Below are 22,948 nucleotides of genomic sequence, written 5' to 3' on the forward strand. Positions count from 1 at the left end.
TGCAAAAATGAAGAAGCATGTTTATCCTTTAACCGTATATACCTTCTACCCTTTGTCCCCCCCAGTGGAGCAGGATAGCTGTGTCCCGTCTGTAGCCAGTCCTACAGAGCTGACTGAAGGCTTTGAGGGGAAACTAAGTCCACTTTGGCAAAGCATCAGTGGAGGGCAAATAGGAGGTGGCTGTGGCATTATTGGTGAGGGTAAAGCCCTTTACTTCAACAGCCCCGGGAGGAGAGAAGCTCGCACGGTGCCTCTAGACACCACCAATACACGGTGAGGAGAACTCACATTTGTTTTTAAGGTCTGTAAATCAAATGGAAGTTTGTTCATTTTCCATCTTATTTCATTTTTGACAGGTTGGTACAATTCTACATTCGTATCGGCAGCAAAAGTTTGGGACCCACTTGCACCAGGCCTCACTCCCGCAATGAGGGTAACATTTGGATAATGCCACTGCTCTACTTTATATCAGGGCCCCCTGCCACGTGAATGTGTTCGTTAACTGCTCCACATCTTAACTGATCCGTTCACCACTGGCTTGTCTCTCCATCTGCTCATTGTCACATTGTGTCTTTGACAAACCTTGTTATCTCGCCAAAGCTGTGTATCTATCAAAGCCTTGGCAGGATCGTATCTGGATAATATCTGGTTCTCATTACCAGTGTTTTTTTTCTAATAGAAAATCAAAGCCTTGTGTTCTCTGTTCTGTTCTCAAGTCAGCAGATTGTGAAAACCCAGGCTGCAGCAGCACTGAAGGCATAAAATTATTGTTCATTTGCCTTCAAAAAAAGCCCAGCCAACCTCCTAAACAGCTTGTCTGTAATAATTAGAGCCTCTGGACTGTTATTCTATTATGTTGACCTCTATTCTATTGTTTATTGTCACTTCCTTCCTAATCCCTCCCTATTTATAATTAATATCTTCCATTTAAAAGTGCTTTCCTCTCTGCTCTTTTCTGTGGTTGAAGGTGTCATTGTGCAGTTCTCTACCAATAACGGAGTCCAGTGGCAGTTCTTGCGGGAGCTAGACTTCAGCTCCTTCCTGGAGCCTCAGGTGGTGACTATCGAGCTGCCTCCTCCAGCTAAATCCCCCTACACAGTATTTCGCTGGTGGCAGCCACAGCAAGGTACAGTAGGGTGTACACTATTACAAAAAACACATGATGATATGATAATAACACTGCTGCTTCATTAGATGTTGCTTCTCTCTCTCTCTCTGAAGGGAAACACTCTGCCCAGTGGGCTCTCGATGATGTCCTGATTGGAATGAATGACAGTTCCAGAACAGGTTTCCATGACAAGTTTGATGGCACAACACCTCTGAGGCATAACTGGTACCGCATTCAGGGAGGGGAAGTGACTGTGGACTGTTTGTCACTGGACACAGCACTGACCTTCAACTCTGAGGCTATTGATAGTAAGTCACACAAACTTGTATTACTATTAACCTCATAACAACCTTTGGATGCCTATTCTAACCGCTACACCAGCTCTAAAAATCTGAGTGGGAATAGTGTGGAAGCATCTGTACGATCATATACAAGTGGCCTCTGAATGAGACTCTTCACATCCAACCTTGTCAGTGAAGCTGCAGTGTTGCTGGGAGCAGCCTGTTATGAATTAGTTAAAGTAACTGAATGCAAAGCAGTGTGTTACTACAAGTGGATTACTCCATCGACTTAACTGTGTAACAGCAAGAAAAAAAAGGAAAGAAATACTCATGCAACTACACAGGCACATGTAGTGCACCCACACACACTTTATAATTAAACTACATAAATGGCTCTACAGAAATATCACACACAAAAGGCTGAAATTGAATCACCCATTTACTGCGAGGCACTGGCTGCTGCATTATTAATGTGAGCAAACCTGATGGAACACCCTGCCTTTCTTCTGCTCGCGTCAAGCTGTGAGCACATTTACTTTGCACAACTATTACATTAAAACTAGACCCATTCATTAAGAATGTCATCATATCTTTAAACGTAAAGCTCCTGTGAGTCAGTGTGAGCATCTGAATTAACATTTAGCCTTGTACTTTTTGTTTTGGGATGTTAAACATTGTCTTTTTGTGTGGTATTGACCTGTGTTTAGATACTGAGGATTATATTGATGGTAGATGTGATACTAATTCCAGTGACATCTTCAATTTTAAGCAAGAATCTATATTAAGTAATCGTGTATTATTACTTGTAGCATTCCCCATGTGTTTTGTTAAAGTATTATCAATAAGGATGTGTGTGGACCCTATAACCAGTCACTGGGAAACAGCTTTAAAGTCATCCTATGAGCCTTTTTTTTTTTTATTCGAGAACACCATCTAAAGTAGCTTTTTTGTTTGGTTGGTTAGTTGGTTGGTTGGTTGGTTGGTTGGTTGGTTGGTTGGTTGGTTGGTTGGTAGTTTGTTTGTCTGTTTGTTTTTTTGCCACTGAAAGGGTTGGATGGTAATTAATCATCTGACATTACCAGAATGACCGTTAAAAGAGCTCATGCCAACAGTGTTCAATTATTGTACCCTGGTATGGATACAAGAATGTGTGTAACTTAGTCGTCTTCAATGTTTTCTTTTTTCCAGAAAAGCCGAGGTATGCAGAGAGCTGGGACTTTGAGGTGTCAGGTTCATCCTTTCTGCAGTTCGAGCTGAGTATGGGCTGCAGCAAATCCACTTCATTTTCCCATGGCGTGCGGCTGGAGTATTCCACAGACTGTGGACGTCACTGGTCCCTCATCACGCCAGAATGTGTTCCCCCAGCTATCGGATGTGCTGGTTACACTCAGAGTTCCATCTACACTTCCACCCAGTACAAACACTGGAGGAGGATCACTGTGTATCTACCCAGTGCCGCTAAGTATGACCACTTTCGTCCCACGTTAATAGACAATATCAGTAGATTTGCTGAAGCGTTGTAAAGGTAAAGCTGCAACTATTGCCATCAAAATCCACAGTTCCCCGAGAACTCGATTCCGTTGGATCCAGACCCATTTTACCCCAGGGGCTGAAGGCTGGGCTCTGGATAATGTGCTACTTGCCCCTGGCTGCCCATGGATGTGCTCTGGACACGGTCTGTGTGACAACGGACGCTGTGTGTACGTAACACAAGCTTTTATTTACTTTATTTTTGAACACTTGATTTGTATCCATGCTATTGTTTACTACCTCACATTTTTTCTTATTCTGACAAAGGTGTGATCAGGGTTACGAGGGGGCGCATTGCGTGCCCTTGGCTCCCCTCCCATCTGTATTGAGAGAGGACTTCAATGAGAACCTGCAGCAGGAGACATGGCCTGAGGTGTATGGAGCTGAGAGAGGAACACTGAGTGGAGAGCCCCTTAAGTCTGGCACAGCTCTCATCTTTAAAGGGGTACAGTTCTTAAAAGTCTTGCACATGCAGACAATTTGTTAATAATACAAATTAGTGAGTGATTTAATCTCTTTGTTTGCAGGATGGTCTGCGTATGCTTGTGTCACGGGATCTGGATTGTACAAATACTCTTTACATCCAATTCTCCTTCAAATTCATCACAAAAGGTACAGTACAACTGACTGTTCAGATTTGATTGATTAAACTGTATTTTTTTTGTGTGACATGAACTATATTATCATGTATAATTCCTAGGTGTGCCGGAGCGCTCCCACTCAGTGCTGCTGCAGTACTCGGTTAATGGAGGAATCAGCTGGCTGCTGTTAGATGAGTTTTACTTCCCATCTTCCACTGATACTCTGTTCCTCCATCTGCCACTGCCAGCCAGCGCTCAGACCAACGCCACCCGCTTCAGACTCTGGCAACCTTACAACAGCGGTGGGTGGGCATGTTAGGACGCTAGTATCTACATCTGAATCTGATCTACTTTTCCTCTTTCCTTCACCCTTGTACCGCTAATGCGATCACATTCACAGTTTTACACATATTCACCCCTCCTCAAGCCAAACTATGCAATAATGTGTAATAATCTACGCATTCTTGTCCTTCAGGTAAGAAGGAGGAGGTGTGGGTAATAGATGATCTCATCATCGATGGCAGCTCCTTACACAACCCACTGGTGGTTATAGACAGCTTTGAAGAAGGTCCCAATGAGTCCAACTGGCTCTTCTTCCCTGGGGGAAACACAGGCCTCTACTGCCCCTACCAGAAGATGGGCCTGTAAGACAAATACAGACCTTAACTTTGAATCTTGGCAATGACAATGTCTTGTTTTGCATATTTCTTTTTTTCACATTAACTAGAAACCCAAGGGGAGACAATTTACAAAAAGACATTTTTACCCTTGACTCATGGTGTTGTTTGTGTGCGTATTGCAGAGAGGAGGATGAGTCAGCCATGGTGTTTGTCTCCAGCGAGCTCGGAGAGCACTCCATTACCACCAGGGACATTGACGTAAATGAGAACACTATCATCCAGTTTGAGGTACACAGCCTTGATGACTTCTTTGCCAAAGTAACAATCATAATACTCACTCATTCAAGACATAAATCACGGACCGACATGTGCTGACGTGGTGTATATTTTTATCTCTCCAGATTAATGTGGGCTGCACAGCTGAGAGCTCCTCTGCTCACCCTGTGCGTCTTGAATTTTCCCGGGACTTTGGTGCAACGTGGCACCTTCTGGTGCCCCTGTGTGCAGGTGGGCCGCAACCATCCTCACTATGCTCCACAGAGCTCCACCCTGCCAGCATCTATTTCCCTGGTACAACTCAGGGCTGGCAGAGAGAGGCCATACACTTTGGCAAGCTGCGTCTCTGCGGGTAACCACATCTTCTCCAAGATAGTATAGCTCTACTTCATTTTCACTCTTATATCCCTGCATGTGTATTTATGCCTACATTTTTTGACCCCCGCCCCCCCAGGTCTGTGAGGTTCCGTTGGTATCAAGGTTTCTTTTCTTCTGGTTCTACTCCTCCGACATGGGCACTAGACAACATCTACATTGGTCCGCAGTGTCAAGACATGTGCAACGGCCATGGGGCTTGTATTGGTGGCACCCACTGCATGTGTGACCCTGGTTACTCTGGACAAGACTGTTCCGTGCCTGACACCCCAAACCCTGATTTCCTCAAAGAAGACTTTGAAGGTACACGAACAGGAGGTTGGTTGTTCATTGCAAATAGATACCAGAGAGGTTATTCTAGATTGTTCTGTCAGTACTCATTTTGACATCTGCATTCTTTAAGCAGTCTTTACAATGAAAAATGAATGTACAAAAGAGTTTGTGTGTGCATTTGTTTATGTACTTGTGTGTCCAGGGGGGGCTGTGGATGCAGAACTTTTCAGCCTGCTGAGCGGAGGAAAACCCTCCAGGAAATGTGGAATCATGTCCAGCGGGAACCACCTGTTTTTCAGCGAGGACGGCCTGCGCATGTTGGTCACAAATGACTTGGATCTGTCCAATGCCAGGTATAGTTTTCTTTTCACATAACATTCTCATTGAGTACCCCAATATATTTCATACAAATAAATCTTTAAATTGATACAGCATAGTTACAGATAATCATTTCTGTCTTCATTTTTCAGGTTTGTTCAGTTTTTCCTACGTCTTGGTTGTGGCAAGGCAGCTCCAGACCCTCGTTCCCAGCCCGTTCTGCTACAGTTCTCAGTGAATGGAGGTCTGTCATGGGTTCTCCTTCAAGAATTTCTCTTCAGCAACAGTAGTAACCAGGCTCGCCTTGTGGCCCTGGAGATCCCACTGCGAGCTCGTACCCCTACCACTCGCCTCCGATGGTGGCAGCCCTCTGAGAATGGACACTTTTACAGCCCTTGGGTGATTGACCAGGTACAGTGAGTGAAGAGAGGAACCATCATTCCAATGTTGTTCTTCCCTGACAAATCCCATGGATGTATTTTAGCCTCATTTTTCAATTAAATGTGAACTAGCTATTATCCTCCTCAATGATCTTTCTCCAGGTGGTAGTAGGTGGCAGTGCCAGTGGCTGGGGTCCTCTGGAAGATGATTTCTCTTCAATTGATGGGCGCTCATGGCTCCTGCACCCTGGAGGAACCCGAATGCCTGTTTGTGGTTCAGATGGGCCCGCTTTTGCATTCATAGAGAAGTCCAACACTCGCTATGCCGTTACCACGGACATCAGTTTGGGTCAAGATGCCTTCATTCAGTTTGACTTCTCTGCTTCCTGCTCTGTCACCAACTCCTGCTACTGTAAGTAATGAGACGGCTCACTAAGACAATTGTTTGCATGGATAAGTGAAAAAGAGTAAAAGAAGATGGGTATTATTTTTAAGTATTGCTAATCATATTAGAGGTGAATATGCATGACACTGTTGACTGTGTTTCTCTCTGCAGCTGTAGAGCTGGAGTACTCTCTGGATTTAGGTCTGACCTGGCAGCCTGTGGTCAGGGACTGTTTGCCCACCAGCCCTGATTGTTCTTCCTACACCCTCCAGCGGTTACTGGTTTCTGACACCTACAACAAGTGGGGTCGTGTTACCCTGCCAATCCCATCATACGCACGGTCAGCTTTTCCCTGTACTAAGCATGTATCTTATCATATATGATACAGATTCTGCAGAATAATCCATTACAACTAGAGATCATTTGCAACTCACATACCTCCTTTAAGACTACATGACATCAACCGATCCAGATCTGGATCAATTCCAAAATTGAATCGGTGGAATTTCACCAAAATACATCTGCAACCTTTTCAGTTATCCTGTAAAAGACAAATGGGCAAAGCCAGCAATCACATGACCTCCTTTGTAAACAATTTTTTGAAGTGGGTTTGGATGTGTTGCTGTTCCCATGCAAACACAATTATACATTTTGCCATTGAGTACATTGTCAGGACTTACACTTGATTCCACATTGTGTCATTTATTTTTTTTTGTTTAATCCTGCTATTTATCTGTGACTGATTTATGTCTTTAGGTCTCCAGCCACAAGATTCCGTTGGTTCCAGCAGGCTCCCTTTGACAAGCAGCAGACTTGGGCTCTGGATAATCTCTACATTGGAGACGGCTGTCCAGATATGTGTTCTGGCCACGGACGGTGCCAACAGAGCTCCTGTGTGTAAGTAACACAAGCTTCTTGCATGTGCAACACAAATATTTTCACAATAAATGCTGAATATTATCACTGCTGAAGCTTGCATCTCTATACACGAAAACAGTGTATTGTTGATCAGTGTTACTTGTGCTGACAGTTAAATTGTATTGAATATTGTTTGACATAATGATATATTAATGATCTGTCTCCATCGTCCTCCCCAGATGTGACCCAGAGTGGGGCGGAGAGTACTGTGATGAGACAGTGGTTCCACTGCCCTCCCAGCTGAAGGACAGCTTCAGTCGAGCTCCCTCCCTCAGCCACTGGCACGTCCTGACAGGTGGGAAACTCAGCACTGTGTGTGGAGCTGTGGCTTCTGGAGCTGCTCTGCACTTCAGCGGTGTAAGTATTAATGGCCTTTTGTGGGCAGTGTCCACTCATGCTATGGAGGAATGAATGAAACAATAAAACCTCTGCCCCAAAAATCAGCACACCACATGATATGATGTAGACAAATACCCAGCAGTACCCGAAAGATGCTACCTCAGATATTAATATTATGAATAAAAGACCACAACATAAAGCTGTCAGCCATTAAGTTTTCTCACGATGCCTTTGGCTCTTGTAGAAAAGGAAGGTTATTGAGAGTTTGATCTTAATGTAGATGGACACACTGCTAGGGAACCCTCTTAAAAGCACTCCAGATATCTGTATCAAGATAGATCTCTTCTTTTTACCCATCATATTTATACAGCAGTCTGTTCTCTTATTCAGGATGTTTTGCGGGAATGTGCTCTGTAGTTAAGACAGTATAGTTGATTATGTTTCAACTTGTCATTTGTTTCCCAAAATCTGTATAAATGGAAAAAAGAGGGACGTTAGACAAACATATATTCATAAAAGCTGACTACATTTAATCACATCTCTACATGTCTGTGCACAGAGTTGCAGCCGTCAGTTAGTGACAGTTGACCTGAACCTGACCAACGCTGAATTCATCCAGTTCTACTTCATGTACGGTTGCATGATCCCACCTAGCAACCGTAACCAAGGTGTGCTCCTGGAATACAGCTTGAACGGAGGAATCAACTGGCATCTTCTGACAGAGATCTTTTATGATCTTTACACAAAACCTGGGTGAGTTCAGAGAATATTAACAATGTTAAATGATGCATGAATTTTTTTTTTATCAGAGTCCAATATAGCTGACTGTGTGTTTGTATTTGTTACATGTGGGAATGCTTAAACTGCTACTGTGTTGTGATACATCTGACTATTTACAGATTTAGTATCTGTGACTGTATGTTTTTGTCTGTGTGCAGGTTTGTGAATGTACTGCTGCCCCCTGCTGCCCGTCAGGAAGGAGTGCGGGTGCGTTGGTGGCAGCCGCAGCATGAAGGGGCAGACCACAGTGATTGGGCCCTAGATAATGTCCTTATTGCAGGTTCAGACCCTCGGGCACAAATCTCTGACACATTTGGAGGGGTGGCCCTTCCTAATCATGAGAGAACTCCAGCTGATGAGACCTCAGGAAGAACAGCTCAACCGAGCGAGCAGGAGGAGACACCCATAGGTACATGCCTCCATCAAAGAACAGTAACAACATTAGTTTTATATTGCAAACAGAATCATGAATGTCTCTTTTTCCATGTTTTTACTCTCAGTGAGTGATCATTGGTTGTTCTCTGAGGACTGCTCAGTGCAGCGTTTCTGCAGCTCCCCCGATGGGGTGATGGTGTGCGGCAATGCAGATGGCAGAGAGGTCTATGCTGTCACACATGACATCATCCCTGACAAGGGCTGGGTCATGCAGTTCAAGGTAACTAACAAGCCTAAAACAAAACACAGGCATTAGAGAAATGCATGTGTTGTTGGTTACTACTGCAGTGGTTTCATTTCACTTCATGATGGCTCAATGACGTGAATATCCGTGTTCTCATCTAGATTGCAGTAGGATGCAGTGTGTCCGATCGTCCTGCTGACAGGCAAATCCATGTTCAGTATTCAGTGGACTTTGGAGTGACATGGAAGTACCTGGTGCCCCAGTGCCTACCTGCTGATCCTCGCTGTGGAGGTCAGGTCTCCCAACCCTCAGTCTTTTTCCCTGCTTTGGGCTGGAAGAGGGTTGTCTATCCCCTCCCTGACAGCCTGGCAGACACGTAGGTCATCTCCCTCCTCTAAACATACAGTACTCCTTCATATTTAATGTCTCATCATGGCATGCATGCCCTGAATTATTGATGGATCTAATTACTGTTGTTATATCAAAAATTAAAACGGTTGTCATATAAATCATGAAAATCGTATGCATGTTGTTTGACTAACATCACTAAAAGGAATTTAGCCTTGCTTCCCTGTCCTTCAGAGCGGTGCGGTTCAGGTTTTACCAGCAGCACTCAGATATTCAGTGGGGTGTCGAGAACTTTTATATTGGGCCAGCGTGTGACAGCCACTGTGGGGGACATGGCGACTGTTTGGATCAGCGTTGTCTCTGTGACCCAGGATTCACTGGACCCAACTGCTATGCTAGCACTTCTCTAAAGGTAGACTGGGACTCTCAGTATATCCTGAGTTGAATAATTCAACTAATGAGTCTGTTCAAGATTCAGGAATTCATGTAGGTGTGTTTTTGTCTGTAGGCATCTCTGAAGGAGCGTTTCGATTGGGAGGGGGCAGGAGCAGGACCTCAGTGGCAGGTGCTGGAGGGCGGAAGGCCATGTACAGACTGTGGTGTGTTGGTAGAGGGGACAGCCCTGTACTTTGGAGGTGCTGATGCCAGACAGGCTGTGACTGCTGATCTGGACCTCCGTGGAGCCAAGTCAGTACTCAGCCTAAGCCTGACTACTTCCTTCTCACCTTTGGACATTACACAAGTGTAGGTGCATTATGAACTGGATTGTTTGTGGATAGGTTTGTGGAATACTGGGCCAGGATTGGAAGCGAGGATAACATGACCATGTGCCATCGTCCCACTTGTCGTAAAGAGGGCGTGCTGCTGGATTACTCTACAGATGGAGGTGTGCTGACAACTTGAGTGTAGTAAACTCTGCATTTTCATTCCTCCTGTTTCTTGTGTCTTCCTCACTGAGTCCATGTCTATTCCTCAGGTGTATCCTGGACGCTGCTGCATGAGATGGACTATCTGAAATATGTGTCAGTGAGGAGAGATTACATTGTCCTCCCTGAAGGAGCTCTGACTAATGCTACTCGCCTGCGCTGGTGGCAGCCATTTACCATTTCCTCTGGCCTGGCCTCCCCCAGTCTGGAAAGAGCTCAGTGGGCCATAGACAACATCTTAGTCGGGGGGTCAGACATCAATCCATCAACTCTACTTGACACCTTCGATGACGGTGAGTTTGTACATGTAGTCAGATGAGGAAAAATATGGTCATCAGTAAAGAGTCAAATGTCAATAAGTTTGCCCCTTTTTTTGTTTTTTTGCTTTTCACTAGAGGGTATTTCTCATGAAGAAAGCTGGAGTTTCTACCCTAACGCTGTACGCACCGCTGGTTTCTGTGGCAATCCTTCATTCCACCTTTACTGGCCAAATAAGAACCAAGACAAGACACACAACATCCTGGCCACTAGAGAACTGATAGTGCAGCCTGGATATATTTTACAGTTCAAGGTAAAGTTCTCCTTGAGAGCCTCTTAGCTAAGCAGCTGTCATTACTCCTGTTGATGGTGGCTTTAGTCTTTCTCATCTCTTTCACTGCTGCAGATAGTTGTTGGTTGTGAGGTGGGCACATGTGAAGACCATCATTCTGTCCTGCTGCAGTACAGGAAGGATGCAAGGTAAAAGAAACAAAGAACTACATTAAGCTTGCTTGACAACCCTATGTGATAGACTAACAAGTTATAGCAGGTAGTAAAACATGTTGCTTAACAACAATGTTAAATGTAGGTGTGGTTCATTCTCCATACATGCATAACTCTCAAATGTCAACTGACGTGTTTATTTTGTTCACAGGAGGTATTTTGCTTCACGGGTTTCCCCTGTCACTCTCTCCTCTCAGGTCAGACTCGTGGCAGCTGGTCCAGTCTGAGTGCCTCCCCTCCTCTGTAAACAACGTGGGCTGCTCTCCCTTCCAATTCCACGAGTCCACAATCTACAGCCCGGTCAACAGCTCCACATGGACCAGGGTCACTGTCCAACTGCCAGACCACGTCTCCTCAGGGTAGGAGGAACACATGTCACTGTAGAAGTGGAAAACTTCATGAATTCACACTTGTGCTTTTTTGTTTTATTGCTTTTTTCCTGACTAGTTCTATATTTCCAGGGCAACGCAGTTCCGCTGGATTCAGAAGGAGGGGACAGGGGAGCGGCAGAGCTGGGGTGTAGACCATGTTTACATTGGAGAAGCCTGCCCAGGGCTCTGCAGCGGACACGGCTACTGCACGAGTGGAGTGGTCTGCATCTGTGATGAGGGACACCATGGTGGGCCACAAATGCCACACTAAGTTCCAAATGCCACCTACACATATAATTCTTTTGATTTTGTTCAGCAGTGTGGTTCATAGGTAGCATGCTATTTTTGTATTTGCAGGTGAAAACAATTAAACTTCGTTCTAGAATCCATTACATTTATTGAAAAGTTTTTGCTATCCTACAAAGATTACCAAATCCCACAGAGAGCAACTCCATCCTGCTAATGCCATCACCATCCCTCGCAGGTGATGACTGCTCCCTGTCCAGCACTGACTTGCCCAGCTCCATCAAGGACAACTTTGAGTCAGGTAGTGTGTCTCCAGAGAGCTGGCAGCTGATCCAGGGTGGTGGCGTGGGCAGCGGTTGTGGACAGCTCTCACCACATGCCCACGGAGACTCACTCTATTTTAATGGCTGTAAGATGAGGCAGGCTGTTACGAAACCGCTGGACCTCACAAGAGCCAGGTACAGGTACTACCAAAACATATATCCGCTAATTATCCACTCAAACTGGCTCCTCCACTGTAGGAATGCCACAGACAATTGTCTTGCTCTAACTTTCTCACTCTATAATCCCTTTTCTGTCTCCCTACAGTAAGATCATGTTTGTGCTGCAGATTGGCAGTGTGGCACAGTCAGACAGCTGTAACATTGCTCTGGATCAGGCCGACACGGTAGACCGAGCTGTGCTGCTGCAATACAGCGTCAACAGTGGCGTCAGCTGGCATGTAATCGCTCAGCACCAGCCCAAAGACTTCATAAAGGCCCAGAGAGTCTCCTACAACATTCCTCTGTGAGTGATGGCCTTCAGTGTCCCTCATTCACTTACTTTAACGTTTTGGCGCTTTCTACGAGTCATCAGCTAACCATCTCTGAGTAGGCATGTTAATAAGTAGATCATTTAGTGTTTTAACAGCATTCATGTCTCAAACATGAATTAAGCTAGCAGTTGCAATATAAGCCCATTTAAAATGTTTCACTATCAGAAAATGATGAACACACTTATTTGTCATCTTCCCAAGAGCCAAGCAAGAAAATGGATACCCCTCTCTCCTCTGTGAGACCCTCAGAGATCAGCTGACTGCTAGTTAGCATATCACATAGAATTGCAGCAAGTAGGTGTTAGCACTAGCAGTCAGTTTCTGCATCCTTTCTGCATGCGAAGAGGAGAGAAGGGTATCTATCTTCTTGTCCGGCTCTTGGAAGACGGCAAATAAGTGGACTTCTTAAAAAAGTTGGTGTGAGCCTTTAAAATCCATTTTGATTCTTATACTCATTGACCTGGACTGACCCCATTCTTGTTCTGATCTAGAGAGGCGAGAGTTAAAGGCGTGAAGCTGCGATGGTGGCAGCCACGTCATGACGGCGTGGGACATGACCAATGGGCACTGGACCATGTGGAAGTAGTTCTGTGAGTACCCAATTCCCAGCCAGCCCCAAGCCCTTTAACAGAGCCCAGATCTGCCCTTGTCTCTACCTCTGCCTCAGCATCACCCATAGAAACGGTCCCCTCTCCTCCACACAAACACAGGAATACAGTTTACACACAGACGTAAGCACATCTACGTGTGTACTGCCTACCACCTACAATGAACTTCTGAGCAGTCAGTTGTTTACATTCTCATCACGGCTTCTGGTGTCAGGCGAGCAGGGTAGGAAAATTACCGCAGTGTGCTTTTGCTGTGAAGGGTTCTGTTTGTGGATGGCTGCTCTGTGTTCGACAGATTAACCCCAACTGTCAAATCATCATATTTTCAGTGTCTTGTAGAAGCAGATATGAAATAAAAGATAAAATAGTAAAATTTAGCAAATAAGTCGTAAATTTAAATATGTCTGAGAAGACTGAACCTGTACATCAGAACCCCAGACTTGTAGTGTGACTGGTGTATTTTTTTTTTTATTCTCAAATTTTTATATAGGCTGTTTCTACTTTTAAATTTGAATGATGGAACTTGCTAATTTTTGTTTCTTTCTATTTGAACAAAAACAAGTTTGTTTTTTCCCCATCTTACCTGGGAACTCATCTGGATCATTAAACCTTACAGATTTCAGAGAGAAAACAGCAAAAATCGGAGATCTGCAGGGCACTGAAGATATCATGTCTATAAACTCAGCTAGCATACTCGTAAAAACATAAAGCATTTCCAATGCATTCTCTGCATGTTGCTGTGGGTATCAGAGCAATGCTCCCTCTGATGTGGGTGCTGATTGTTCATTCAGACCCGATGCATTTAAAATGCTGCTTCCAAGAGTTGTATAAGGCACTCTGATACATAGCTGCACACACATAGAGACACATTTGTGGCTAACCTGAGCTGTCCCCTGGTCTATGTGGCCGTGACCTGTCCCACTCCCTCCCTTGCACTTGCACGGTTTTCAACAGTGTCTGCTGAAAAGAGTGAGCGTGATCCTCACACTGTGCTCTGTTGTTTATTTCTCTCTGATCACCACTCCTCCACTCCGTCACACATCCGTCCTCTCACTCCTACTCCTGCTCAATATTTTCTTTTGCTCCCGTCCTCCCTGCTGCTTACTGTGTTTGATCATGTTGTCACTCCTCTGCTTGTGCCACGTACTTCCTCCTCATCCTCCTTTCCATCTTTCCTTTTCCCATCTCCATCTCTTTGCCTCTTTCTGCTTTTCCTCTCCCGTTCTGGCGTACAACGGATGGATTACTGCTGTATTTCTTGCCTCTCTCTTTCTTCTCTCCCTGCTGTTTGCTTTCCCTCCATTCACCTGTTGTTTCTCTGTTGTCTCTCACTCACTCGCCATCCATTCAACTTCTCTCCTTCCAACTCACCTCTCTGTATTCCCATTCACTCTACTTTTTTCTTCCTTCTGACTATCTTTCTACCTCTCTTACCCCCCCCCCCCCCCCGCTTTGGGTCCCTGCCTCCCCAGGCCAGGGCTCCTACCCCCCCAGACCTTTCTGCGAGACAGCAGCCCCCTCCTCCTGCCTCTCCCCTCTCGCGCTCTAACCTCTGCTCTCTTCTGTATTCTGCTCCCTCTGGCATGGCTGTAGTGTCAGGTAAGTTCTCCGCCTCTTCCTGGATGCAGCCCCCTCCCTCCCTCCCTCCCTCCCTCACCAACCCCACCAAACCCTTCTTCTCCTTCTTTCATGATGCACACCCTTCCCCAGTTTCACCTGACACTCATCCCCTCTCATCATCATCTCAGTCATCATCTCCATGCCCTCGCTTTACCTGGAGCCCCAGGCAGGTCAACGCGGCGTCCAGGTGGAGGCTAGCTGACACAAAGGCAGCTCTCAGCACAGACAAACACAACTCTTATCATCACACAGTTACCTAAGAGATACGCAGGAGGGAAATGTTGAGGGTGATGGAGTTCCCTAGGGGTTCAAGTGTTTCGTAATGAGGATATCTCCAACATCTTTGCTCGAGAGACTGGCAGCCATTCAACTAGTATGTCACAATTATCTAGCAGAGAAAGAGGATGTAGAATTTCTCATCTTGGAGTCAAGGAAGTGATATAACTGTCAAAGAACACAGAAAGCATTTGTGGTCAGCATAAAGGCCCCCCCCCCCCCCTACAGACCTGACTTCCTTTGTTGTCTGGTCGTGCTGTGTGTTAAAACTGCTGTGGGTGAAGGTGTGAAGGTTAAACCATGATGAGCACAACAAATGCAATGCAAAGTCATGGATGCAACAACAACTACCAAAACAAAACGAAAAAAACAAGACCTCAAGTTGGTTTAATCAGACGGACGTTGCCGGTGTAAAACCTTACACGAGTGTCAGTGTTATTGTGTTTGTGTGTATCTGTGTGATGTAACTCATCACTAAAGCTTTATCTGTTTGTTTTTTTCTCGCTACTACAGTAACTTTGACCTGGCTTTTTTTTATTTTTATAAGCTTACCAGTATCTTACCTGCTGGTTTATTTCATTTATCTCAGTCAAGCCCCCTCCGACAGACTCTTTCCACTCACGTCAGCTTCAGCGGCGGGCATCTTGCACCATTAGATCCAAATGAAGACACATTTGGCTGGAGACTTCATCCGACTAACCTTCTCCATCCAGTTCCTTGCATGGCTTTAAGGAGATCAGCTCTTGCTCCAGATCTCCCATCTGTTTCACTCATGGCTGTTTGTCTGTCTGTGGACAACAACATGACCCTGAGCCAGGAGCTCTCTCCTCCCTACCGTATGGTTTTCTGACCAAAAAAAACAGAAAACACATGCGAGCACATATACTTTCAACTTTACCAATAATGCCTCCCACACTTCCACCTTCACAGCATCAATCATCATACACACATTCCCCACAACCCCCAAGCCCCACCCCTTAAAATCCCCCAACCCTACCCCCCCGCTTTGCAGAGGCCCCTGCCTGCCCTGGCTGCACTCCTGGCTCACTGGCACCGCCCTGCTGGATGGAAGAGGCAATGAACAGGCTAAGCAAGAGCAATCTTCCGCAGCTTTTGACTGTGTCTCTTACTTTGAGAACCACTCCTTCTCTACTCACAACCATGCACTTTAATTTAGTTATTTTTCTTTTCTCCCAGTGATGGCTGTGAACTCTGACCTCAAACACTCATTGTCAGAGTAACCCCCTTAGTATGTGCTAGTATGTTGTGTCCCGTGTCTTGTCTTGTGACCTTCGGTCTGCTGTTGTAGTTCAACCACCACATTCTTTGTCTAGCTGAGTCTCATTTGTGCACACCAGGAACAAATCCAGTTTAATAGAGTAGTGCCACCCATTCTCTGAGACCCATACAGCTTTTGAGTGTTTGAGGTTATGGCTGATTTCTGATGCCAGCATGTACCACCAGCTTAGAGAGTAAAAGCATCGGACCATTTGTGTTTTCGCGTGCATGGATGAGAGAGTGTGCATGGGAAGAAGTGGGTTTTTAACTTCCTCTCCTTGGTCATTAATACTCCTCTTTCCCTTCCTCTTTCACTGTCTTTGTATCCCTGCAGTACCCGTAAACAAAACTACATGATGAACTTTGCCAGACAAACCGGCGTGCGCCACTACTATAGCCGCAAGCGGCGGGCACTGCGACAGCGTGCCTGAATTCACCCAGAAGGAATTCGCCCTTTGACCTGACGAAATACATATTGACCCACCACACGCATCGTTTTTCTCCTGTCGACATTATCACCCTGTCGAGTCCCATCCACCGGTGGATTCCAGTCAGCCTTGGACCACCCTCGTCCCTCTCACACCAGCCTCTGCCAGAAACATGGGCCATCACATCAGCTGACCAGTCAAGGCCCTCCCATCCACAGGCTTTGACCGGAATTAAACTCAGAAGAAAGGAGTGAAGCAGCCATTGTGTTTACTGTTTTCCATGGACGGTCGGGGTTTCTAGGTGTTTTCTAATTGTTGCTGTGGTTCCTCTGATTCCTGTTTCCTCCTGTGATATCACTCCATCTGGCTTACCTCCCCAACCCCCCCCCCACCCCTCCTTTTCCTACCACACTGTGAAAATGAGAGATAATTTATCACTGCTGAACTGACCAGCCAATTGGAGAGCCGCCTCCCAGTTCTACGGAGCTGCCTGGGGAGGACCGCCCCCACCGCTAGCCAGCCAGTACGCCAGGAGAAAGACCACAACTATGATACAGACCATGAAGTGGAACAACGGTGACGAGGAAGCTTAAAAAAAAAGAAGAAAAAAAGAATACTGTGTTCTTGCTGTTCTGTGTGTCTGTGGGTTCTTTTTGTGATGAGTTGACTGTGGTGTTTGTTCATTTGTTTGTTCGTTTTATACTAATTCATATACTTTTAAGAGGGGAAGGGAGGGGGTGGGGGGGTGGGGGCGCTGGGTTCTGTTTCCTTTTCCTCATTTATCTGCAATGGATGGTGGGTCCGGCTGGAGAAAAGCCCCACTTCCACAGTACAAAGGAACGAAAGAACGATTTGCACGACGGGAAAAGGAGAAAATAAGAAAAAAAATTAAAGACTGAACAATAATGTTTGTTTTTTTTATCATTTTTTATATATGTTGGATCCCGAAAAATACAGATATTTATGGTAAATGGTTCTTCACGTAACCTATTTAAGATGCACTGTGCGTGAAATGTATGTTATTTTCTAGTGTTAAGTTATTAGGCAGTCGAGTCAGGCTCTCATACTGCATCATCTCTCCTCTTCCTCGGCTTCCCTCTTCTCTTGTGCTGTTTGCCCCATACCCCCCACTCCAACACACCCCCATCCCCACTCTTCTCCCTGCTGATTTCTGATACCTGGAGGTGAGGCTCTATTAGTGTTGTTTTTTGAAGTCTGTGTAACATGGACCCTCTGCCCTCAGTGTAACTCCAGTATAGCAATCTCCTGTATATATATGTATATCCACTATAGGGAGACCCAGCAGCCTTATAAAAGGGAAATAAAGAACTGTCCAAACCTCAAACTCTTCAACTGCTACAAATTACTTCAACTGCTCGTTTTCATTCACACTTTGACTAAAGACACATATACGCATATATATATATATATATATATATATATATATATATATATATATATGCATGCCAATGAAGCCCATTTGTTCGATTTTCGCATCTTTCAATTGTAATAAATACAAGGACTTACTATGGTGTTGACTCAAAATAAACTGCAGCAATACAACTGCAATAATTACATTTCCAACTGAAATGTTGAAATGAAACAGCTGAACCTTACATTTTCTTCAGTATGCAGTGGTAAACAGAGGTATCCCAATATTAATAAAAACCTTCCTTTGATACATCTATGATCCTTATGTAACCTTTTCTCTTCTGTTGAGGGGAATCCACAAATTAAGATTTTAACACTGTTAGAGACACCTCACAAGAGACCCTTTAAGAATTTCTACTGATTCAAGAAAATAAAACTCCACAGAAACACATTTACCAACAAATCAATTTATGGAGCTATGGTTTGAGAATAAGAAACCCTTCATCCTCTCCTTCACCACAATCGATCTTGTTTCCTCTCTAAAAATTGCTGGCTAATTATGTGTAATTATGTGCATATGAAGATCAGTTCATGAGTGAAGCCCAGAGCAGGTCTGTGGCACCGAGAACTTTTAAGTACAAGTCGTAATCTGGTCATTTTATAGTATTTTTGACTCTGAGGAAGCGACCCCCCCCCCCCCCCCCAAAAAAAAAGGAGGGAACCTGAAAACCTATGGTCTTAAAACGTTTTATTTCGTTGACGTTAAAGTATTCACACACAAAAACTGTACTCAGAAATACTAAAAACATGACACTGAAATTTGTGACCATCCCAGACCGGCCACTTGCACCTACAGGTGCACGCTGAGGCTGCTGAGACGCTCCGTAGCCCACCTCACGCTGAACCCCGGAGGACTCCGCGTCACGCGTCTTCAGTCCCATCTGCTGACCATCGCAGCGGCAGTCACAAGTGTCACCGTGATGGAGGTCGGGTTGGCGGTGACGCGCAGGCAGGAGTTGCAGTAGGCCCAATCGCAGCAGCTGTAGCTCATGTTGTAGACTGCGTCTTTGAGTTTCAGGTCGTGCATCTGGCTGCAGTCGCTCATCGCCATGCAGCCCCGGCCTGTCAGGGCACTGTGGTTCCCGTAGCGACCGTCCGACTTGAAGCACAGCAAGGTAGGTGGGCACTCAGTCTCGATGAGGTCGAATTTCTTCTCAGTCTCCAGGAGGGGACTGTAGTAGCAGCGCAGGTTTTTGCAGAGCACCGAGGGGAAGAGGAGGAGACAGAGGCCCAACACGCTCCGCACGAGACGCAGCCTGGAGAGGCCAAAAAAAAATATATATTTTTTTTTACAAGCTTGAACTTGTGTAACCAGTCATGTTCACTCTAGAGAAGCTGGAAAACTCGAAAGAGTTAAGCAAATGGGGCAAGGCAGATGAGGGGATACCCAGCCCTTCTCAACACAGTAGATCTTCTGTTCATAAAATGCAACTTCAAGTAAACATTTTTTCGTCTGTTTCAAAAAATATAAACCGATCTCGGCCTCAGTGCTGTGCCAGCCAGGTCATTTTCTCAGACCACAAGATTTTTCCGATGACTTCTGAGCGTTTCTTAAAGTCACCGAAGCTCTTTTGGATTTATTGGAACACAAAAGAGGAAGTTGTTTGCGTGAGCTTTGTTGTACAGTAAAAGTACTAAAAAAAAAAGTAAAAACCGGAGGTCAGTCTTCCGTCTATTGTTTTTAATGAACCTTCATTCGTGGAAACAGACATTCGACAAGCTAGATGTTAGTCCTCAGCCTTGGATCTCAAGCACAGATGTTACTACTTTCTACTGATTGCATGTCAGCTACTCAGAGGTCTCTAAAGTAAACTGTGAGCTACAGAAATTCAGTTTTAATGAGGCTTTTAAAAGTAATTTTTCCCAAGACTCACATGCTCTTTGAGATTCTCAACTCCACAGTCAGATCGGCAAAACTTCTCAGAGCTTCTCCTGATCAACTCTGACTTCACGGCTTATTGCAGATGTTCCTTAAAAAAAAAAAAAAAAAAGCCACACCTCCAACCATCCTGTTATTAAAAGCTACACAGACCCACAACACCAGAGGGGGGAGTTGAAAATGGTGCTTTTAATTTGTTACAGGCACTGAGGAAGATTTAAATAGCAGTAATATACCAGGAGGATGGCTGAGAAACCACCTTTTACTCTCTGGAGCATTAATCATCAACAGCACAGAAAATGATTTTGCTTCATTAAATACAAAACAACTTTTTGTTTTTTTTTAACTAAATCACAGCTTGAGCACATTATGAATCAGACTCGGGTAAATGCCTTTGCCCATCAGGCCCCTCCTCAGTCTTCAACGCTGGAGTACACCTACAGTACATGGTTGACACCCACGGGGGGTGATGTGGCGTTCCCTGAAGTATAACTGGCGCATGAATCGTGGAGCTCCTCCCTGAGAGCGCGAGTGATGTTGCTGTAATCTGTTGCTTCTCTTATCATCCCCAGTAACCTCTTCAGGACAGCCTCAGACTTCGGCGCCTCATTGCATTTGTCTTTGCAGCAGCAGGTGTGTCTCATGCTGTACCTGGCCTGCTGATAGGGGACCGTGTCATTGGACCCACACTGTTCAGGGTCCATACAACCCTGAGCAGACAGGACGTGAACGGAGCCGTAGTAGCCTCTGGAACTGGAGCAGCGCTGACCGGGTTTACACCGTAGGGTGGCGTTGAGGCACGGCTCGCCTTTGTACTGCAGATGACAGTAATGACACACCAGGCCGTCCAGGGTGGTCACTGGGAGGACCAGAGCTGTGGCCACTAAGATGGAGATCAGGAACCAGTGGTGAACCAGCGAATAGATGGACAAACTACGCAAGTGAAAAAAAGACACATATAAGTTGTCACATCGATCAGCTTTTGTTGTGGTGAGTAAATGTGTTGACCTCTGCTTTTCCTGGGATCCCATCTCTGAAGGTAAAAGCCCCCTGAGCATGTGGAGCTTCCTGAACCTGAAGAAGCTCCAGAAATCAGCCCCTGATTACCAAGCAGGAGCAGCTGTGCTGCACAGCTTTAAAGTCCCCCTTCTATCAATAATGTGTTTTACCTCTGTAGGAGAATGAGAGTTGGGTGGCAGCCATTTTGACCTGTACTAAAATTAAACTGATTTTTAACAGCCCACTAGAAACATTGGGAATGGAGCCAAGTACACCTTACACACATTCAGTGTGGAAACGTCACACACATTTGGTCGTCGTCCAATCATACCGGAAACTGAGAAATGTCACATTCTTCTCGGTATCCAAGCGGGCCTAGAAGTCTGGTAAACAGGATGAAGCCATCACGCCACACAAACGCATTCACACACCGTGACTACAGTATAAAAAGGCATGTCTCCGTGTCGTTTGAAGACATCTCTGCAGAATGATGCATGTGCTGAGTTGGACTATAAAAAAATTATTATTTTTTCATAATTCAGCGCAGCCTGAACCCTCTGATGGTTTGTGGGTCACAAACCATCAGAGGGGGCTTTAACGACACATAGCGGACATCTTGTGTTCCTCAGTTAAGCATGTGAAATGAAAAATGTTCATATATTATTTAATCGAGGTGACATTTTAAAGATTTTGTGGTAATTTTTTTAGGGGGGGGGGGGGTTTCTGCAAAAATAATGCCAGACACGCAGAATAATTGAGATGTTTGAATGTCTTCATACATGTCTGTTTTAAACACAATTTTTGAAATAAATACAAACACAAGACTATTAAATGGAATATTTTAACCTTCATTTTATTACACACACACACAATGTTTACTGAATTTGTAAAATTGTTAGCAAAGTCTTACATACGTTTCTCAATTTGAGGAGAATAAAAAATAGGACTGCAGCGCCATCTGCTGCACTGCACACACATGGCAGGCGAGAACACCTGGTACACCTGGCTTCAATGTGTGCAATTCAGTATGTGAAGGAGGAAATGGTTGAGTACACTCTGTTTCTTGACTTGATCTTCTGTGCTTATCATAATCAGTAGCCAGAGGTAAAGGAGTACAGAGGTTCCTGTAAAGCAAAAGAAGACAGAGACACTGATATTTTCATTTCTACTCCTCAGTACGACTTGAATTTGTATAATGAGTGTTTGATCATGAGGCGCACAGCCAGCTGCTGCTCCTCCTCTGTTCTAGCATCGTCCCAGTGGTCGTCTTCTTCTTCTGCAGGATCATAGCTGTACAGTGGGATCAGCCTGTGGCGTAGCTCGTCCAGTCTAAAGAAAAACAGCCTAAATGAAATTATGGCAGAACACGACTGAGCTGAGCTGAAAAATGCTGTAAAAGAAAAAAAACAAACTTACCTCACTCTCCTCTTGATGTAAAAAACCTGCAGATAAACAAAACAGCAAGCCTCAAATCAAATGGAGTCTTTCAAATCAAACAGTGAAGAATAAACAGGGGTGGGGGGAAAATTCTTACCATGGCCACCACACATCCGGTGAGTGTGAGTAGTACAAAAGGGATGAGAAGGTAGTAACCACGGAACGCTCCTACAGGGATTGTGGGTGAAGTATGGGGAGTTGTGTGGTTGAAATGCATCACTGGCTGCTCACTCCCTCCTTCATACACCCGTCTGCTGTGTGCACCTCAGCTGACACCTTTGTGACACATTCAGTGCCGTGCCTTCGCTCTCATGTCCCTTGAAAGGCCACGTTGGGTTTCTCAATTCCCAGACCACTCCTGATTGTTGGTGCAGTCAACCTCTTCTCATACCTCAACCTGCTCAATAACATTCCTGAGTGAGGAGTGGATGCTATGGTCCCTGATACCTGGGTTGGATTGGACATATTATTCTTGTTTATTTTAGCACAAGACATTTCAGATTTTCCTCCCAAGTAAAATGGAACCTCATCAGTTCTCCAGAATACTTAGATACTGTACGGTAGCATAGTAGAATGAAGGCTTTCATAAGTGTCCAAATGTATCCAATGTGTTGTTGGCACTGATCACCAGGGTCACCTGTAATGCTGTCTTTCCTCCAGCAGAGGGCGTGTTCCTGGGAACAATGCAAGAGGAAGAAGGAAGTGAGGGAGGGAGGGACAGTGGGAGGGGTGAGAAAGTCTA

General features: G+C 45.1%; 4 protein-coding genes across 8 annotated transcripts in view; 1 reads left to right on the forward strand and 3 right to left on the reverse strand.

The window, feature by feature from the left end:
- Positions 1 to 16,861, forward strand: part of reln (reelin) — a 91,859-nt gene extending 74,998 nt beyond the window's left edge. Inside the window, exons 30-64 of one of the 4 annotated variants that reach the window (XM_086209300.1) lie at positions 66 to 273; positions 357 to 433; positions 968 to 1,126; positions 1,222 to 1,416; positions 2,578 to 2,851; positions 2,949 to 3,089; positions 3,187 to 3,364; positions 3,447 to 3,531; positions 3,620 to 3,802; positions 3,976 to 4,144; positions 4,303 to 4,408; positions 4,522 to 4,748; positions 4,851 to 5,074; positions 5,247 to 5,397; positions 5,515 to 5,773; positions 5,905 to 6,154; positions 6,299 to 6,467; positions 6,884 to 7,024; positions 7,225 to 7,402; positions 7,944 to 8,137; positions 8,323 to 8,573; positions 8,665 to 8,819; positions 8,945 to 9,159; positions 9,366 to 9,543; positions 9,640 to 9,818; positions 9,911 to 10,017; positions 10,108 to 10,350; positions 10,453 to 10,628; positions 10,722 to 10,795; positions 11,017 to 11,178; positions 11,281 to 11,438; positions 11,675 to 11,900; positions 12,025 to 12,222; positions 12,742 to 12,840; positions 16,367 to 16,861. In XM_086209300.1, coding sequence (XP_086065426.1) covers positions 66 to 273; positions 357 to 433; positions 968 to 1,126; positions 1,222 to 1,416; positions 2,578 to 2,851; positions 2,949 to 3,089; positions 3,187 to 3,364; positions 3,447 to 3,531; positions 3,620 to 3,802; positions 3,976 to 4,144; positions 4,303 to 4,408; positions 4,522 to 4,748; positions 4,851 to 5,074; positions 5,247 to 5,397; positions 5,515 to 5,773; positions 5,905 to 6,154; positions 6,299 to 6,467; positions 6,884 to 7,024; positions 7,225 to 7,402; positions 7,944 to 8,137; positions 8,323 to 8,573; positions 8,665 to 8,819; positions 8,945 to 9,159; positions 9,366 to 9,543; positions 9,640 to 9,818; positions 9,911 to 10,017; positions 10,108 to 10,350; positions 10,453 to 10,628; positions 10,722 to 10,795; positions 11,017 to 11,178; positions 11,281 to 11,438; positions 11,675 to 11,900; positions 12,025 to 12,222; positions 12,742 to 12,840; positions 16,367 to 16,463 — 6,086 coding nt within the window. In that variant the 3' untranslated portion in view covers positions 16,464 to 16,861. Of the gene's footprint in view, positions 1 to 65; positions 274 to 356; positions 434 to 967; positions 1,127 to 1,221; positions 1,417 to 2,577; positions 2,852 to 2,948; positions 3,090 to 3,186; positions 3,365 to 3,446; positions 3,532 to 3,619; positions 3,803 to 3,975; positions 4,145 to 4,302; positions 4,409 to 4,521; positions 4,749 to 4,850; positions 5,075 to 5,246; positions 5,398 to 5,514; positions 5,774 to 5,904; positions 6,155 to 6,298; positions 6,468 to 6,883; positions 7,025 to 7,224; positions 7,403 to 7,943; positions 8,138 to 8,322; positions 8,574 to 8,664; positions 8,820 to 8,944; positions 9,160 to 9,365; positions 9,544 to 9,639; positions 9,819 to 9,910; positions 10,018 to 10,107; positions 10,351 to 10,452; positions 10,629 to 10,721; positions 10,796 to 11,016; positions 11,179 to 11,280; positions 11,439 to 11,674; positions 11,901 to 12,024; positions 12,223 to 12,741; positions 12,841 to 14,330; positions 14,452 to 16,366 lie in introns of those variants that run through there. The other 3 variants (XM_086209301.1, XM_086209302.1, XM_086209303.1) reach the window with 3 other exon arrangements.
- A 1,901-nt stretch (positions 16,862 to 18,762) lies between these two features.
- bncr (bouncer) lies at positions 18,763 to 20,172 on the reverse strand. Its single transcript, XM_086207953.1, has 2 exons — positions 20,126 to 20,172; positions 18,763 to 19,147 (listed from the first exon to the last, which is right to left on the reverse strand). Exons 1-2 carry the CDS (start codon positions 20,170 to 20,172, stop codon positions 18,763 to 18,765), a joined length of 432 nt encoding a protein of 143 aa, XP_086064079.1.
- Positions 19,870 to 20,882, reverse strand: LOC147259091 (uncharacterized). Its single transcript, XM_086207844.1, has 2 exons — positions 20,779 to 20,882; positions 19,870 to 20,703 (listed from the first exon to the last, which is right to left on the reverse strand). Exons 1-2 carry the CDS (start codon positions 20,826 to 20,828, stop codon positions 20,208 to 20,210), a joined length of 546 nt encoding a protein of 181 aa, XP_086063970.1. The 5' UTR covers positions 20,829 to 20,882; the 3' UTR covers positions 19,870 to 20,207.
- A 732-nt stretch (positions 20,883 to 21,614) lies between these two features.
- Positions 21,615 to 22,591, reverse strand: LOC147259092 (small integral membrane protein 29-like). Of its 2 annotated transcripts, XM_086207846.1 has the most exons (4): positions 22,304 to 22,591; positions 22,186 to 22,211; positions 21,990 to 22,098; positions 21,615 to 21,893 (listed from the first exon to the last, which is right to left on the reverse strand). In XM_086207846.1, exons 1-4 carry the CDS (start codon positions 22,421 to 22,423, stop codon positions 21,861 to 21,863), a joined length of 288 nt encoding a protein of 95 aa, XP_086063972.1. In that variant the 5' UTR covers positions 22,424 to 22,591; the 3' UTR covers positions 21,615 to 21,860. The 2 variants fall into 2 exon arrangements, with proteins under 2 accessions (XP_086063972.1, XP_086063971.1); XM_086207845.1 differs by having other exon boundaries at positions 21,615 to 22,098.
- Positions 22,592 to 22,948: the final 357 nt, after the last annotated feature.

Source organism: Aulostomus chinensis, chromosome 7 (assembly GCF_037954235.1).
Source record: "Aulostomus chinensis isolate RoL2024-O1b breed Wild chromosome 7, RoL_Achi_v1.0, whole genome shotgun sequence".
Taxonomy (NCBI): Eukaryota; Metazoa; Chordata; class Actinopteri; order Syngnathiformes; family Aulostomidae; genus Aulostomus; species Aulostomus chinensis.